Here is a 17,506-nt window from a genome sequence, read left to right as displayed (position 1 = left end):
CTGGCTGACCAGCTGGATGTCCCGCAGCAGCCCAGCTCCAGAGTCTGGCTGGGGGGAGGAAAGCCAGTTATGACACGGCCTGACAAACCCAGGACATGGCCAAGGGCTGACAGCACTTAGTCCCCAGTGCCACCATCCCTTCTGAAGGGGCAGTCCCCCTCCACAGGGAGGAATCTCCCAAAAAAACCCAAAGCGTCTGTTGCTCCTCTGCCCTTGTTCAGCACTCCAAGGTCAAAGCAATCAATGCCTTTCCACCACCTCTGATAGTTCAGCTAAAAAAAGTATCCTTTGAGGGGAAAGAAGAGGGAAGGGAGAGAGTGTGGGGCAATGTACCACCCAAAGGAGATTCAAAGAATTGAAGTTTCCTGAAACCAATCCACGATCTAGGCGTTTCCTGTCTGTACAGATGCTTGGAATGGAAGAGCATTAAAACCCATTTCAGGAGAAGAGAAAAGCTTTGGAGGATGAGCACAAAGTGCAGTGCTGCACGCTCTTTAAAAGCCAGAGGAGCACACCCTCCTCTTGGGGGTGGCCAGCCCTGTAATTGCCACATTGCTTCACTGTAATGACAGTGGAAGAGAGTCAGGACAGCTGCAAAAAGTAAACAAGACACTTCTCCAAGAGGAAAAAAAGGAAAGAAAATAACCAAGGCCTTCTTTACCCAACTGTATGAGCAGACATGAAAACATGAGCATCAGTGATGGGCAGCTGGGGAGAGCAGCTCAGAGAGCCACAGAGGAAGTTAAACCCAAAGCTCAGCCAACCCCAATCTTCTACAGAAACAGAGCAGAAATTATGCCCTGCTGGCTGAGCCTGGCCCAGGTCTCCCTTTTCCATCCTGATTTCTAACAATTGCTGAGCCAGCCTGAAATGAGGGTGTGCACACAGCTGAGGAGACCCAGGTTCCCTCCTCCTGCCTTCCAGGGCAGATCTAACACCCAGGAAAAATGAGATCTGGGAGTCATCAGACACACCATCTCATTTATTCCCTACAGCTGCCCCTTTTCTTTCCCCCATATCATTATGGTCACAATACATGGCAATTACAGTCCCCCCTGCAGGGACATTCTCCACCAGGTTTTGAAGTGCAGCTCTGAAGCAAAGCTCCATCTCAGTTGAGCCAGCTTTGAGATCTGCGTCTGTCAGCTCAGTGGGAAGCTGGCTAGTTGAGTCCTTGACAAAACATCAGTCTTTCCCAACAGTCCACCTAGGACAGCTTTTCTTGCCCTCTGCCCTGTGTTCTTGCAAGCCCCTTTGTCAAACAAAGGCCTGCAATGCCTGATGGCAGAATTCAACCAACTGCTTCCTCTCGTTGCTTTATAGCACTGCAGTTGTTACCGAACTGCCTGCAAAGGCTCCCAGTTCCCCTATAGAGCAGGGCAGGCTGCCCAGGCATTTAAGCATCAGACTACAGGTTTGCCTGCTGCTTTGCAGTCAGCTGAAGTACAGATCAAGCCCTGGACCATTTATTGTTATCGGAAAGAATGAAACTTGAAGGGCTCAGCATCACTGCTGAGTGCTCAGCCCTTGATAGAAGATTTGTTCTTTGCTAGGTTTGAAGATGGGGTGCCCACCACCTTACACATACCAGCCCCAGAAAGACAAGGAGCAATGTGCAACCACAGAACTCACCTGCCACACCAAGCCATTGTGTCCAAGAGGAATAACAATTAGCAAAGTTTTTTGGCCTGGAGTGGTTATCAGGCTAGGTTAGGCACCTGAGCATTGAAGCTAAATAGAAAGGCTCCAGACTGCATTAGAAAGAAAGCCATGAGCTCCTTTCTTCGGGCACAGCCTCGTGATCCTGGATGCAGACACCTAGTTTTTGCCATAATCTCATTAAGGAGCACAAACATCAAGCGGGCCAGCTTTACACAGCAGGAACAGAAAGGAACACCCTAAGGATACAGAGTGAGCCTGGTTACACTGGGACCTGAGAGAATAAAAAGTCAGAAACAACGCTACTTTCATTTAGCTTTCAGAAATCCTCAGAGAATGCCACAACCTTTCACTGCTTTTCTTCACAGTCACTTCTGCAGTTTGGGGCAGTACAGTGCTGCGTTTGAGAACAGGCACACTCAGTGTGTACAGGATCTTTGCAGCTTCTTCATGCTTTCCTACTTCATTGCTGTTGAAACATTCTGATTTCTCAACCTCAAGATGTGGCTGTGCAAAAATTCCCCGATATGGTCAAGCTACTGTTTCAGGAATATCCCATTACTTGCTGAGGATGTGATCTTGAAAACATTGACTGTTAGCAATTCGGTTTTTCCATATCAGTTACTGGGATAAAGAGGAACGTGTGCAAAAAGTTCATCAATGCACACAGCCTAATCACACAAGGATAGCATGCGTGACCTGGAGGATGCAGAGACAGAAGCAAGGCCACTGGTTGGCTGCTGCCAGTTCAACATCTGGGAATGACAAATGGAATAATGGGGACTCTGACTTTTTCTAATTGCAAGAAATTACTTACTTGCCTGAGGTTTAGAGTTGAAGATCCCTTTATAATGTAAAATTAGACTTTGTAGCGTCCTGGCAACTGCATGAGCCATCTTGGAAGAGATCATCATTCTGAAAGACCCCAGCTGCTTCACCTGCGGTGCTGAGGACCTGACAAATCTCTCCCTGCAAGTGGTCCCGCTGCCTCTTCTGATGCATTACATTCTCACCCTCACCTTCAAGATGCCTGCTGCTCCCCAAGGTCAACGAAGGATGGAACAACAGCAACCAGAGTAAGGCATCAAACAACTGGCAGGAGAGCTCTGAAACAGAAGTGATAGATAGTGAAGTGTTTCACAATGCAAATACAACACAGTTAGAGCAAGTGACTTCAGGTCTAGAAATACCTGCACTAGATCAACCCTCCTTCTTGTCTGCCTCCTCCAGCTTTCCAGTTATGGCATGTAATAAAAACCACTTTTCCCTCTCCCTTCTTTGAGGGTTTTTTTGTATTTGTTTGTGGTTCTGTTTGCTTACATTCTCTGTTTGCTTCAGGATTCTCTGCTTTTAGGCCTGTGTTTGCAAATTTTTAGTTACAGACAGTAACAAAAACTCCTCAAAAATCACCATATGAATAGCCAGGGATCTCATGAAAAGCCTGATGCTGAAATAAAATGAGAAAAAATGTGGGCACCGTCCTTCAGTACCTCAAGCAGAAATGCAGAGGGTCCCAAAGCGTGCCAATTTCTAATTCACACACTGCCTATTTTTTCCTGAAGCCCTCAGCGCTGTGTGAAGATCAGAGCCCACAGCCATACCTGTCATATCTCCTCAGCAGAGGCTTTCAGACACATGCAACTCTTCCACTTGGTTTGCCAGCCAGGCCTTATTTACTTGCACCATTGCCCCCTGCCCTGCACCAGGGGGCCAAAACGAGCATCTCTGTTTGTCCACGCTTTCTACCCTCAGACTGTGATGCAGAGGCCAGGGGAAGGCTTCTTGTTCCAGTCAGCTCCTCTGAAATCACTGCATGCTGTAACAACATGGGGCTGAGCCTTAATATTTCAGTAGGAACCAAGACTTCATGCGCTGGCCCTGTTCCAAAGCATCGTGCTTCTTACATCACATGTGCTAGAATCAAACAAAGCATTACGGTTCAGCCAATTTTTTTCTGCTCCATCTATCTCCACAGGCAAAGAAACATCCTCCTGAAATTGAAATGGAGTCTCTGAAGTTTCAGAAGCAGAGCTTCACTTCCCAAAAAGCAAATATTTACATCCACCCTCACCAGCTGCCTCTTCTCTTTCCCCTCCATTTCATTTCCAGATGCATTGTTGGTACATCTGCTCTATTAATTAAAACTGATTTACACAAGACAAAATTGAATCCTTAACACAGCCCTTCAGTGGGAAGAGATGACGTCTAGAACAGCACTTGCATCTTTCAAAATTCCCATGTCCCATTTTCTCACCTTTGCTGCTTGAAAAGTGTTTTGCTCTGTTGAAGTCCATCGGGCATTTCTGCAGCTGATAAGGAAGAAAGGATTCAGCCTAATCCACTGCTCCTGACTGACCGAGCCTTCACTCCTGCCATCGCTGATTACATGAGGAGTCAGGGGAAGGCAGGGGCTGTTTGGCTATTTGTTTTCATGATCCGACCCATTTCCAGGCTCACCCTTAAGAGAGAAGAGCAGTGAGGTGGCTTTAACCTGAGCTGCCCTTACAGTGCTCAGCAAGGCATAAAACAGCATATGACTGGTAAAGCAAAGTAGAACAACAGATGTGAGGCACAAGAAGCTTTGCTGCATGCATCTCCACTGCTATGGGACCATGTTCCTCCTCCCCAGAATGGGGTTACTGGCCCCAACCCTGGGGTTTGCCTGGTTTTAGCAACCCAATACTAACCTCTGGTGAGAAGGGACTTAGCAATCACTGCCTTTCATTATATCATAGCATTTGTAAGGAGTTACGACCTTCCACACATTGCTCAGTGGGTTCAGAAGGGAATACAGGCAGCACAGCCCACTGGTACTCCCATTGAAAACAAGACTGAACTCTCTGCAAACTACAGAGCAGTTTCTGACCTTGATTTTCCCCAGTTCCTTCCACACCCAAACACCTTTCTGCCTATTCTAACAGAACCTTGCCTTCTCAGACTCTGCCTGATAAGCCACGAAGACCACCTCAGCCCCCTCGCCCCCCACAATGCTCTCCTACTCTCCTCTGCTGCAAAAAGCTACAGAATTGGAGTCCTTAAAACCTCAGCTGCCTTCAGGGGAAGGAATAAACACACAAGTTGGCTCTAAGAGCAGATGGTGTCTAAAGGAAATTATCATAATTAAGCTTCAGAGTTGCGTATTTCCAAGAGACTGCTACATTTCAGCATCAAACCTCTAGGCCAGTGCAGTTATTAAAACTGTAAGTTTCACCACATTTCATTAATTGCTAATTACCGCTTCATTACTTCCACTCCTGTTCCCAAGACTGCTGCTGTCACTCTTTCCTCTGGGAAGCGGTTCAGGTCACTTCAGAACTGCTAAGAGTGATGGGATGATTCAAGTAGTTAGTGAGAAGCAGGGAGGTGTTCCCAGCCACTGCATGTGCTCAGGTCCAGTCCCACTCCAAGGTCAGCTCTGCGTGTGGTTGCATGCACTGAACACTATCAGGATGACACTGGTGATGGGTGGACTATACTATCCTAGTGGTCTTCCCAATTTTAATGATTCCGTGACACAAGGTGACTCGGAAGAGGCCTACAGACTGCTGTTTGAGCTCCACTTTTACCCAATTCCAGCATCCAGCTTAAGGAACAATTTCTGGTCTGTCCCCTCTGTAACCCAACAATAAACCGGCCAGACCAAACTTCACGCTTGGACCTAGTCCTCCTCCTGTGCAGAACCCCCATAGAAGATGGATCAGATAAAATATCTCATCTTCAGCTTGGGGTCTCACTCACTCCCTGCAGGAGGTGAGGGAACAAAAGCTGGACAACAGCCAGAGCTCTGAGTAGGTTTCCAAATTCAAAAGCTGCGTTTAAGTATGCGAGCTCACTCACTTTGGTAAAGCTGGTCTCGTAATTAAGAGCAAAGCAATTTATGTAAGTTTATGTGCTTATGCTACCCCGTTTCATAATGGAAGCACAGAGCCAATTCAGGGTCTGTTCAGTGCCAGTGCATCTTAGGCACAATTGTACTTCTCCGTAAATCTACATTTCATTAACACCTAGAAATCAATTACTTGGTGATTTATAGTTAAGGTTATAGCACTGACAGCTATTAAGCACCCAGCAACTCCAGTGCTTCCACAAGTGTGAGCTTGCAGTCACTGAGGGTTAGGCGAGCTTTCCAGCTGGCTGGGATCGAGCTGCTCTCTCACACTCTGTGCATCAGCCAATCCAGATCCCTTCCAGCTTGTGCTAACACATTCAGTGCCAGCTCCAAGAGCTGTGTGACAGCAAGCCCCCAGTGCTGAGCAGCTTCACTGCTACCTGCGAGGAATCCTCCAAGAATCCCAACCCTAGGGGGGCTGGTCCCCAACACCCTGCATAGCCTATTCCATGCAGGGCTCTGAGCTCACCTTGCAGTGTGCATTTTGCAGGCTCGTGTAGCTGGGACCTTCCATCAGTGCTGCTGCAGTATGGAAGGAAGGCAGGGAACTCAACTTCCCACGTTGCTCCTGTGATTCAGATGTCCCCAGCAGCAACCGTGCTCCTGTCCCACTCCTACACTCCTCCACCAAACACATCTGCCAAAGAGCGTCATTATTGGAGGCCACCTCGGAGCCAAGTTTAATTGTGACCCCAAGATAGATTTCATTACTTTTCAACTCATCAGCTATAGAGTACACTGTCATCAACCTTTTATAACCAGTCAACTGTTTATAAAGAAAGTATTTAATCACCTTAACCCTCCAGAGTCTTAAATTAAGGCACTTCACCACCGCAGCCCCTTCATTCCTCTGTCTAATTGAGGTTTCATTACTGCCTGGCCACCAGGTCATTGTTTTGAGGCACAGGTACCTGACAGCTTAGGACCTCAGGGTACAGCAGCGTGAGCTTTCGTTTGCATCAGGCAGCCTTCATCCATCCACATCTCTCAGCTGTACAGATAATGATCTCTGACTTCAGCAACAAATAAGTTTTGAATATTGATTCACTTCTCCCCCGGTACCCACCAATTTGGATAAATCAATTTGTCAGCAAATGACAGGCACTTCTCCCTGCTCCCCCTCAATTTAGATAAATCAATTTGTTAACGAGCGGCAGTCATCTTCATTTAATAAAACACTGAAGATGACTTTGATAAATATGTTCAGGTTTCCTACAGAAATAAAACATCCTTTAAAAGGGACCACTGAGCATGGTGGAGTAGTTGCATCCACACAGGATTGTATTATAGGTACAATTTCATCCCCCCGCCCCTTGCCAGCAGATATCAAGAACCTGATAGAACACAGTGGAAGAATTTCCTCAATCTCTCTGCTCAGCCAAAAAGAGAGAGCTCTGCTCTGTGTTCAGCGATTCAGCTTAGCTCTGACAACACCTAAAACTCAAAAGCTAGCAGGCAAACTTGCATAAGAAGATCTATCAAAACTGAAATGAGATTTATAATCAACATAATGTAGCGTATACAGTGACTTTAAAGACTGAAGAAATCACGTATGCAGTTCTTAATGTTTCTAACAGCAAAATAAAGACAGCCACACTTTCCCTTCTGTTTCTAATCTGCCATCTCATGTGTTCTCAATCAATATTTTTATACTGCAATATTGTGAAAAGTAAACATGTCAAAGAACTGTTTAGTAGCTTAAATACAGTTACAAGCATTTACATTTCCCTGTAATTCAGCGCAGCCATATCCAACCATACTTCCATCACATTTGACAGAGTCCTTCAGACAGGCTCCTCCAACGCAGTCCCATTTTAATGACCACTCACGTCTAAGCTCACGTCTCCCAAAGCACATTTTGATGTTCATCGCCAACACTTGAGTCTAGAGCTAAAACCAAGGGAGACCACACTGGACTGCATTTCACCAGGCACTCAACAGCATTTCTAGTTTAAAGATTGCCCCCAGTATCGACCAGCTGTACAAAAATTAAGGTACCAGAAAAGAACACCTCTCTCATATCATCTCCTATCTCTAGGATACGGTAGGGTCTTCGCCAGCTCCCTTATCTGGGGTTCTGCACTTGCAAAGCAGAGAGGCAACGAGAAATGTCAGCATTCCTAACTGTAATCAGAACCAGTTAGCACAAAGCCTCATGACAAACCTGATAACCAAGCCGAAGACAACCAGTTGGAACCCCTGTCAGTACAGCGGAGAAATAAGGCACACAGCTTTTCTTCGTTTAATAATACTGTTCAGTGAAGGCAAGCATTTGGATAAGGATTAATAAGAGACTTTGCAGACAAAACTGTAGCGTGCTTTCCTACCAGAGGGGCTGTGACAGCCAGGAGGAACTGAAAATCCTTGGGACAGCCCTTGCCATGCGAGCAAGCTCCATGCACAGCACGTGTCTGCCAAGATGGATAACAAGGCCCAGGAGTGCCTACGCACCGCTCGCACCACTTCTGTCACTGACATCTCTTTGAAACAGTAAATTGCAAAGAGAAAGAGCTGCAGAAAGTGAGCAGCAGACGCTCCACGCTCAGCAGGCCACCCTGTCTCTTTCATTGATGGGCCCACGATGGTAGGTTCTCCCTCCTGCACTTTGCCGCTGTCTTCTTCCATGTTCAGGTAGAGAAATGAACAGCGACATTTCAAAGCTAAAATAGAACACAGTTTATTTTTCTCTGCATACATTTTGTTTCCCTTCCATTTAGAAAAGGTCTTCTAAACACACATTCACAGACCAAATGGAAATACGCAACAGCCACGTAAACCAACATCCCTTAATGTACACCCCAAAAAATATTGACATACACATCCTTCAAAACAAAAGCACACATTGATGAGTTGCAAAAGAAAAATCTTCCTCACTGGACCATCCTGGGGGGTTCGATGCATGCAAGCACAAACATACCATGTGCATACAAGAACGGCAGCACGCAGCTGGTAAACTATTTGCACAGGTGCTGACACCTCAGAGCTTCTTTAGAGAAGAATTTTTAGCAAGGAAAGGCCTCTCCTTGCTGGTGGGAAAATGCCCTGCATTTATATGTCTCATAAAGGTTCTGCTTGTTTAAGTCCCTACAGCCACCAGCTAATTCCTTCAGCAAATTCCATTGTTCAGGCTTACATTCAGCTCTGGACCCCCACAAGTCGTACAGGAGGCAATCCAAATTATTCCCTGAAGAGTAAGAAATGAGCAGCCACAGGCTGAACGCGTCGCTGGCATAAACAGCCCCGCTTGATCTTTGTCAGGTGAACGCAATGCAAACAACTGGAGCTGAGGATATCAGGATGGCATTCACGAAAACGGTTTCAAGAACGAGATGGAGAAACCATTACCAGACTTCTGGGAGGAAATTTTCATCTCCCTGCCTCCAAAGCACTAAAATATAAGAGAGAGATATTCAAAGGCTGCAGCTGAGATGGAAGCTCTTGTTTCAAGCTGAGAAACGGGGATGAGCGCTGATAAATAAAAGCATTTCACACCACCAAAACAGTAAGACAGATTAACGTAGGATTCCCTCCGCTTCACCATTAACATGCTGAAAACCATCTGTAAATTAAACAGACATCAAAAGATGGGTTTTAAGAACAGTAACAGGAGGTGGTAAGGCTCTGAGGCTTCAGCTTGCTGGTCAACCTTCGTTCATTGCATCCCAAAGCATCCAGTTACAGTGATCTGAAATCAAGGTGTGGGGTTTCTTCTTTTCTTCTCCCACTTTCTACATAAGCAACACGAAGCCCTTCTTGTTAAATCCCAAGTTGTGCTTTTAATAAACTGCAATTCTGCTAAATATTCTACTTTTACCACCAGTAATTTGATAGATCAGCTTAAATTAAGATGAATAGACACCAATTAGTACCATTTTAATAAGCTACCGGATTTCATACTATAAATCTCATTATGTTTTGCAGAAATTAAATTGGAAAGCTAGTGGCAAAAACACACGCAATCTGTGCACATCCAAATAAATCCACATAAGATCAGTGAAAATAACTGGCAAGTCTCAATGCAACTCAACTAAAAAGGAAAAGCAACATCTTCGTTTGGTGAGGTATCTAATTCATTCAACCTACACGCAACCACTATGCTAGCTTAGAACAGAAGATCCAGACATTCAGAACAAAACAGTGGAGCTCGTAGCTGATCACTGCAGGTAGACATTGGTCCTCCATTGGAAACGTGCAGTAGCAGAGCTGCAAAACTAAATTTGCTTCAAGTTTTCACGCACCTTGATTGAATCTATGTTCTATGATATTGAATCTCCCTACCAATCTGTTTTTCCCTCCACCATCTTCCCCACGTGAAAGTTGAGGCTCCTACAAATGAGAGCCAATATCCAATTCATCTTCAAACAGGTCAAAGAAAAAAAAAAAAGGCCAGCATTAAGACAACCAGGATACTGAGACATTTCATCAACCATCACCTAAAACCCAATCGGCCAAGGGGACTGACAGCACCAACCAACGCGGGAGCCATCAGCCCCTCTCCGCAAAGGTTAATGCATTCTTCCCATGCATTCTTACATATTCCAAAAGTCACAAGTGAAATTAAGTGTCACTTCTCAAAGAAATTTTTGGTCTAGAGACAGCCAGGACAATGCGAGACTCTCGCAATTAAAAAGACAAGCGTCGTTCCTAACTTTGAAACTGCTGCCATCGAGACAACAACAACAAAAGAAGAGTTCCCAGACCACATTTTTTCCTTAATAGAAGGACCAGCTGCTGCCAAAGGATTTCTCCCATCACCTCCTACAGCTGCCAGCAGAAAAGGTCCTGAGCAAATGGGGCACCAGGCTGCACATGACATTGGATTTCTTATGTTTTAGGGATTTGGCTTCTCATACAGTTCTGTGGCTATTCAAAATGCTTTTAAAAACTAAGGAAGAAAGGGAAGCAGAACACTATGAGGAAAGATGGGATTGGAGAAGTCTCCAAGAAGTCTGCATAGTTTGCCAGATGTGCCAAAGAGACCAAGGAAAGCTTGAAAATTAAAGTTTGAAAAACACAACCTGAGCGGTGGTCACCTCAGGATTTTACTTTACAATAAGAATTCAAAAATATCCGACTGACGTTAGGAGAAAAACCTCACATTATTCATCTGCTGGTTGGGACGTTTCTGCCACCCGCGCCTCCACAGCACAATATCACAATGCAAGAACACCCATGCACTCGAAATCTCGTTTGCCCCTGCTTTAGGAGAAGCCTTTTCATACGCTTCATGTGCTCAGTGCAAGTTTCAGATGCATAAATCACCTCCAAAACAGCAGCAGAGACACAGAGGTGTCTTTGGTGGACAATACCTTTATCCCACTTTGACTGAGATAAAGGACACCTGTTACAGGTGGTCTTTCATCCCATCTTGTCATTCATTCTTCTACAATATTTCTCTCTCTCATTCTCAGTATTTCTTTCAATAAAGAAATCCCGAATCCTGGTCCGAGGGAGGAAGCATGACTCAGCTCACAACAGAGCAAGCTCATTTAAATAAATGAAAGGGGACAATGACCAACCCCTGAAGCTTTTGTTAGCAAGGCTTCTCTGTTCCTACTTACATGCAGCTGTAAAAAACATGACTTTTAGAAAATGCTATGAATCAGTCAGACCTGAGCCACCAACTCATTCACCTATCAAATCCTTAAATAAAAAATGAACTGTTAAATGCATGAAATTCTGCCCCAATCAACGTGGCAAAAAAGCTTATTAAATGTGCAGCACCTCCAGACAAAACAGTTTTTCAGTAGCGCTTTTAATCCTTACCAGTAATCAATTATCCTTCAAGCTCCTATATTACATAATTAGAAGTGCTTCCAGAAGGTGACTGGTAATTAATCAGGAGACTATTTTCCTTCTAGCTCCACGTTTCCGACTTTTTTCTAGGAGATCCTGCACATATCAGCAGTAAATCATTTCTCCCTCCAAACATCATTTCTCCCTCCGAGCAAGTTTTCCCATGTAAACTACAAACTTAAAACTAAATGTTAATATACGAGTTAGGCTTCAAAATTCAGCCCTCAAAGGAGCAATATGAAAAATAAAATTTGACTCCCTTAAAGGAGCAGCCAGTCAGCAATTTCATCATTTTTATCTCTAAGGAGAACCAAATGAAATCTTAACCCAAAGAGAGTATCACATTTCTCCAGCTTAGCGCTCCTCCAAGCATTTCTTGGAACACAGAGCTCTATGTGACCAGGCTTTTAGTCTAAAAAACAAAAAAAACACATCTGCAGCTCCTCCATAGTACTTTCATCAAGGAGTCTCAAATCACGTTAAGGAGGTGTCCATAAAAAATAAAGTTAAAACACTCCAGCCATTGATGGGGCAGGGAGATGAAGCCATGCAATCAGCTGTCCTATGCCATAAAGCATGGTCCTGGCATTCACATTTGAAGTTAAAGAGAATCTTTCCCTGGACACCTCTGCTACTGCTTAAAGGCAGTTGTTTTCAACCCAGCCCCTGCAAGCCTCTTGCCTGTTCTCAAGATGCTCATCCCTCACGCCATATACCAGGCTTGCGTACTGCTGGGCATTCTGGCCCCAGCATCAACTTTTGGCTTCCACAAACCCTGTAAGAGAAGGCAGCGGTGTCAGAACTCCCACGTTTAGCTCAGCAGAAGAGGGATAATGTCATAAAACAGAGCCCACCACAGTCTTGTCAGAAAAAAATGGGTAAGGCACCAGACCACCTCTCATCACAAAGGCCACAGCACTGATCTAGGTGGTACACTAGGAAATTGGAACAGATAATTGTGACAGAAGAAACAGTTTGTCCACTTCAATCACTGCCCCAACTGCCCCACACCTGAGATTAAGCCAGGGGTTTCTACAGGCCAGTACACCACAAGAGGGGTTGGTAGCTCAAAACATCCTCCCAATGCTGTGACTGTAAAACTTACACATGGCATTGACATTTCCTTCACATCAACATTTTTAACTTCTACCTGCCTGAGAAACAAGGCATAGCAGCAACTTGCTCAATGCTAGGGTTATTTTATAGTGAAATATTGCCAGTCATTTGCTGATGCTTAGCTTGTACAAGCAAGTGGAGCTGTCTCTTTGCAATGGCCGTGTTCAGATCCCACAAGAACTCCAGCAGCTTGCCCTGGAGGAGACTCTCCATCGGCACAAACTGCAAAACTTGCTTGGGAGAGTCTGAGTCTAGCAAAGAGCTCATTAGTTTACGCAGACGTTGCAGGTACTTAATAACTGGACTTGGGATGCCCTGGTAACCAACACACAGCAAAACAGCGCAGGTCTTTAGGGGCTCGCAGGACGTCGGACAAGAAAACGTGATGCATCTGAAACAGCAATGCAGTACAAACACCAGGCCAGCTGTGAACCGTGTAAAACAAGAAAGAATTGGCAGAACCAATGCATCTCCCATTGTAAGCTGATTCAGGGAATGCAGAACACACTCCAAAAGCTGCTGTTGGTATTTTGGTTCTCCATCATAAAGCAAAGAGAAGCTAAAAGTCAGTAGCGTGGCTGAGTCTAGGCACTTTATTTCCATACTGAGCTGGCTTCCAGTATCATAAAGGGATGGGAAGTCCACCACAAGGCACTTGAATTTGTCCCTACATCTTCCATTCAGGACCTCCTGATAAGTCCGGGAAAGATCAGACACTTCTGCCAGTATCTGGTCCCCAGGAAGTATCTCACAAGAGTGACAAAGCTGCAGCAGCTGGCTGTTTTTTGGCCTCCCCACCAGTTCATTCATAGCTTCGTTAAGATTTTCCAAGACTTGGCCATCGCAAAATGGAGAACATTTTACCGCTGGTAGCCTCTTTCCTTCCAAAATGTACCACAAGTTACACTTAAGGTTAGAAGACAGTCCTTCCAAAATGCACATTTTACCAGCATTATTTAAACTATGTTCTTCAGCCACGTGATTTAAATAGCCCTTTGCCACTTTATCATTCCACGTAAGGGTTTCCAGCCTCTTTCTTTCATTGTACGTACTAAAATATTTGTTCCTTTGCCCAAACCATTTTGCATTCATGCTGCAACCAGTCTGAGATTTCTTGACAAGCCAGTTATTTCTAGCAATGGGTTTCATACAAAATCTTCGCATGAAGAACTCTACTGCACAATCTCTTAACTTGTTCAGCTTCGTCTGCTCCGCTTCCTCCATGTGCTCAAAGAGATGGATGTTCTCACAGATAGTCTCTACCTGGTGCTTGTGGAAGAACATGCAACATTCTTCATGTATTTTAAGAAAAGATTCTGGGATCACATGCTGGGGGAAAAGAGCTTTGTTGACCATTTCTGTCCCAAAGTTCTGCATCATCTTAGAAAGCAGCAGATGAATGCTTTCTCTGCCCATGTAACGAAGACAAATTACATAGGCCTCTGAGTTTCCAGCTTTGCTAGTGGCTGGCTTAAAGACATGGACCTCCTCAAAACAACAGTTCAGCAAAAAGAGAAGATTGGTAGAACAGTGCTCAAATAGGGTAAACATCTTCAAAACAAAGGATCCTCCAGCACCCAGGATCATTAAAGCAGTGACTGTTTCACAGTAATGGAGGGGTGAGACGAGAGCTTCCTGTTCACCTGGATTCCCCTGGCAATCAAAACTGCCATCAGCAGTTACTAAGTGAACTGTGGTCATATTACTTACAAAGTTCTGAAGTCCTGTCAGATGCTTCAATGACATCACATCGCCAGTATTGTCTGGGCCAAAGTGCCACCAAGGCAGCGTATTTGCTATAAGACGGTCGTCCATGATCATCATAAGGGTATCATTTGCTTCATGATATGGGTTTAGAGTATTAGCCACCCAATTCCAGTCGCAGTGGATTTGGTGAGATTTCAAGTAGTGATTGAGGCTGGCTATAAAAGCTCCCGGTGCTTCACAGAGGTGAACAGAATTCAGTTGTCCCTCTTGAAGAGCTTCTGTGGGGAGAAGAGGAAAACTGCACAGGATCTCATGAAACTTGCACCAGGCCTGGGTGCACAGCTCAGCATTCACAGATTTCTTCACGTGAGGAATTATTTTTCCTGCTTTATTGGTAAACGAAGTGTGCTGATGCCATTCAATAAGATTCTTATCACTAAGCTGATTCTTCACTTCATTCATCGAGTTCTTCAGATCAAGAAGTGAGTTGAATTCCTTGTGGTCACACGTGAAGGCATCGCTGGGGTCTGGGAGCTGCCATTCATTATTAAGTGGCTTAGTGTAAGAAAACTTCTTTGCAAAGAGCTTCTCAATTTCAGACAGTATTTCAGGGTCAAACTTCTCAAGATTTGTAGTCTGGTCAACATAAGGCTTCTTACATGTGCTCATTCTTGGACTGACTGACAACCTGAGAGACAGAAGGAGAGAAACAATTCCAATCATGAGCAAATATAAATAGACAAAGGTTTTTGGTTTTTGTTTAAAAAAAAAGGATACTCTTGCTTGACTTCCGTATTCTGGAATGAAAAAGGAAAATGCTTCACAGAACCACGTATCAATGAGAAAAATAAAACAGACAAGGACTATCCTGAATAAGGCCATTTGTAAATGAAAAGGGTCTTCAGTTCCATTACCCTTTATGCTGTTTACACACGAAGTGAAGAAGGGCTGGCTGCTACTTTGACTCTTCACTGAATATTCTACTCACTACACAGGTATTTATATTTAAGCGTTTACACCTCTGGCTCAAAATAGAACATGCCAGGAGCTATACAAATTAACCAGATGGGCCACAAATCTTTTCATCCAATTACACCAATATTTATTCAAGTGCTCAAAGTATGCTCAAAATATGTAGAGTTGGGGGACACAAACAACAGCAGCTACCCTTAGACAGGGAGAACTGCTGTTCCTTCCATTTTCTCTCAACCAACCACAGCTAATATGCATTCCTCCTCCACCAAAACAAATGTGATGTTTGCAGAGCTCCTCACAGGCACTCCCTGAGAACAGCCCTGTAGCTGCACCCACAACCAAAACACATTTTCTGTGTTACAATCTCGCATCATTTTGATCAGGGCCCTGCAAGTTCTTACACCTTGCATTCCCTACTGGAAAAACAGTGATAAATCTGTAGCAAGAAAAGATTTTCTTGCATCTGTGGTCAGCGCTAACTTGTGCTCGATGTTGAAGAAAGCAGTGCAAAGTTGTGCTCCAAATGGATCGAGGCACCATGAGCACACTTGCTAGCAAGTCTTCTGCCATCTTCTCCAGCACATACCACAAAGCAGGCAAAGGAGAATTTAGGAACATAAACAAGAAATCAGCCAATCAGTCTACTCAAAAACTAAGATTTCTCATTTAAGCAACATTATTTAATCAGCATTAATACAGAAGACAGGTAATCCCTAAGCATATGATTTTAACCATCCTCAAATCCATTTCATTACCTCAGAAGCAAAATACAACAAAATATTGTGGTAGAGAGTCACAAAACAGTTTGCTGAGAAAAAATACTAGATTAAAATCAAAAGGGCTGAGAAATTTAGGAGGCAAACAGAAAGAAGAATGGCTAAAACTCCCTCCACCCAAGCAACCACCTCAGGCCAACCCAGCTGTACATTGCAATGATCAGCTTGCTACGGGCAACACATGGTGAAGTGTCGAGGTGATATTTCCACTCGTTTCCCCACCATGGCTGTCTTTCGAGAAGCATAAAACACATCTAGTTTCACTTTTGCTCATGAAGACTTGTTTTATCTTCAGCAGCACCCTTTATCTCAAGGCATGCTGGGTAGAAAACATAAAATGAATCACAGAATCATTTGAGTTGGAAGTCACTCTTAAAGGCCGTCTGGTCCCACTCCCTGCGATGAACAGGGGCACCCAATGCTCCACAAGGTGCTCAGAGCCCCATACAGCCTGACATTGGGTGTCCGCACAGACAGGGCATCACCACCCCTCTGGGCAGCCTGTGCCAGAGCTTCACTATCTTTATTGTAAAAAGCTTTTTCCTTATATCCAGTTTAAATCTCACCCCTTCTAGTTTGAAGGCTTCACAGACCTCAGTATGGGCAAGCACTGTGCCCTAAACTAGTTAAACCTCATTTTCACCACAAATCTTGTCACAGTCTTTTAATTAAGGCTCACATCACCAAATCCCTCCTCAAGCTTGGCAAGGACCCATGAAGCCAGTCACCACTACCTGAGCTGGCCTGGCCTTGGCTCTAGCCTACTACAGAGCTCAACGCTCTCCCTGCTCACAGTCCTCACTCAGGGCAGGGCTAAGGAAGACACTAAGCCACCCATTCCACCGACAGCATCCAGCTGCCCCTCGTCTGGGAGCCCTCCCTTTCCCAAGCAGCTACACCCCAACACTGAGCGCCAGCTCTCCCCTCCCCGCCCGCACACGGCCCGCCTCCCCCCGCACTGCGCGGCCTAGTCGCATCCTGCCCATCCTCGGCCTCTCACAGAGGCGCCCCCCGCCGAGGTAGCACCCCCGCGCGGGCAAGCCACTACGCGAGGCCGCGGCTTCCGCGCGGCCTAGCGCAGGCCCCGCTCTTACCCCGGCAGCGCAGCGGGAAGGCAGGCCCGGCAGCGGGGCGGGCTACGAGCACCGCACCGCCCCTCTCACTCCAGCGCCCAGCCCCGCAGCCCAGCCGAGCCGCTCCTGTCTCTACCTTGTCCTCAGCGGGGATTGGGAGGGGGGGGAGAGCCCGGCACGGCGAACAGGGACAGCACCTGCAGGCTTTCGGTCAGAAAGCCCCACTCCCGTCTGGCTGGTTTCTTTAGGGGAAGAGACACCTCCCAGCTGTAACACAGCCCCGAAGGATATTTCGTTATAAGAGGAAGTGATAAACGTTTATCAAAGTTACACAGCACAAGTGCTGAGCGCTCAGTGCAGCGTGCTCCCAGCGTTTTAAATAGTAGGGAGCTTTGCTAAACAGAGGTTAGGGAATGCAACACTTACAGTTAGTGTGGGAACAAACAGCCGATGGCACTAGCATGAGTTAGCAAAAACTCACTTTACTGTTAAGTTTGCTGCACTTTCATGTGTTT

The 17,506-nt window shown here is 45.4% G+C and overlaps 1 protein-coding gene across 3 annotated transcripts; it reads right to left on the bottom strand.

Moving 5' to 3' along the window:
- CMTR2 (cap methyltransferase 2) lies at window positions 8,201–17,442 on the bottom strand. 3 transcript variants are annotated; one of them, XM_021408651.1, is made up of 2 exons: window positions 17,418–17,442; window positions 8,201–14,855 (listed from the first exon to the last, which is right to left on the bottom strand). In XM_021408651.1, exon 2 carries the CDS (start codon window positions 14,834–14,836, stop codon window positions 12,545–12,547), a length of 2,292 nt encoding a protein of 763 aa, XP_021264326.1. In that variant the 5' UTR covers window positions 14,837–14,855; window positions 17,418–17,442; the 3' UTR covers window positions 8,201–12,544. The 3 variants fall into 3 exon arrangements, with proteins under 3 accessions (XP_021264326.1, XP_021264325.1, XP_021264324.1); XM_021408650.1 differs by lacking the exon at window positions 17,418–17,442 and adding an exon at window positions 17,189–17,328; XM_021408649.1 differs by lacking the exon at window positions 17,418–17,442 and adding an exon at window positions 17,013–17,137.

This window comes from Numida meleagris, chromosome 10 (genome assembly GCF_002078875.1).
Source record: "Numida meleagris isolate 19003 breed g44 Domestic line chromosome 10, NumMel1.0, whole genome shotgun sequence".
In the NCBI taxonomy this organism is placed as follows: domain Eukaryota; kingdom Metazoa; phylum Chordata; class Aves; order Galliformes; family Numididae; genus Numida; species Numida meleagris.
Note: the sequence above shows the minus strand (reverse complement) of the source record. Positions and strands in the feature narration are given on the sequence as shown.

What these genes read in the sequence shown, in the direction of transcription:
- CMTR2 (XM_021408651.1), bottom strand. Translation starts at nt 14,836, where the DNA reads ATGAGCACATGTAAGAAGCCTTATGTTGACCAGACTACAAATCTTGAG.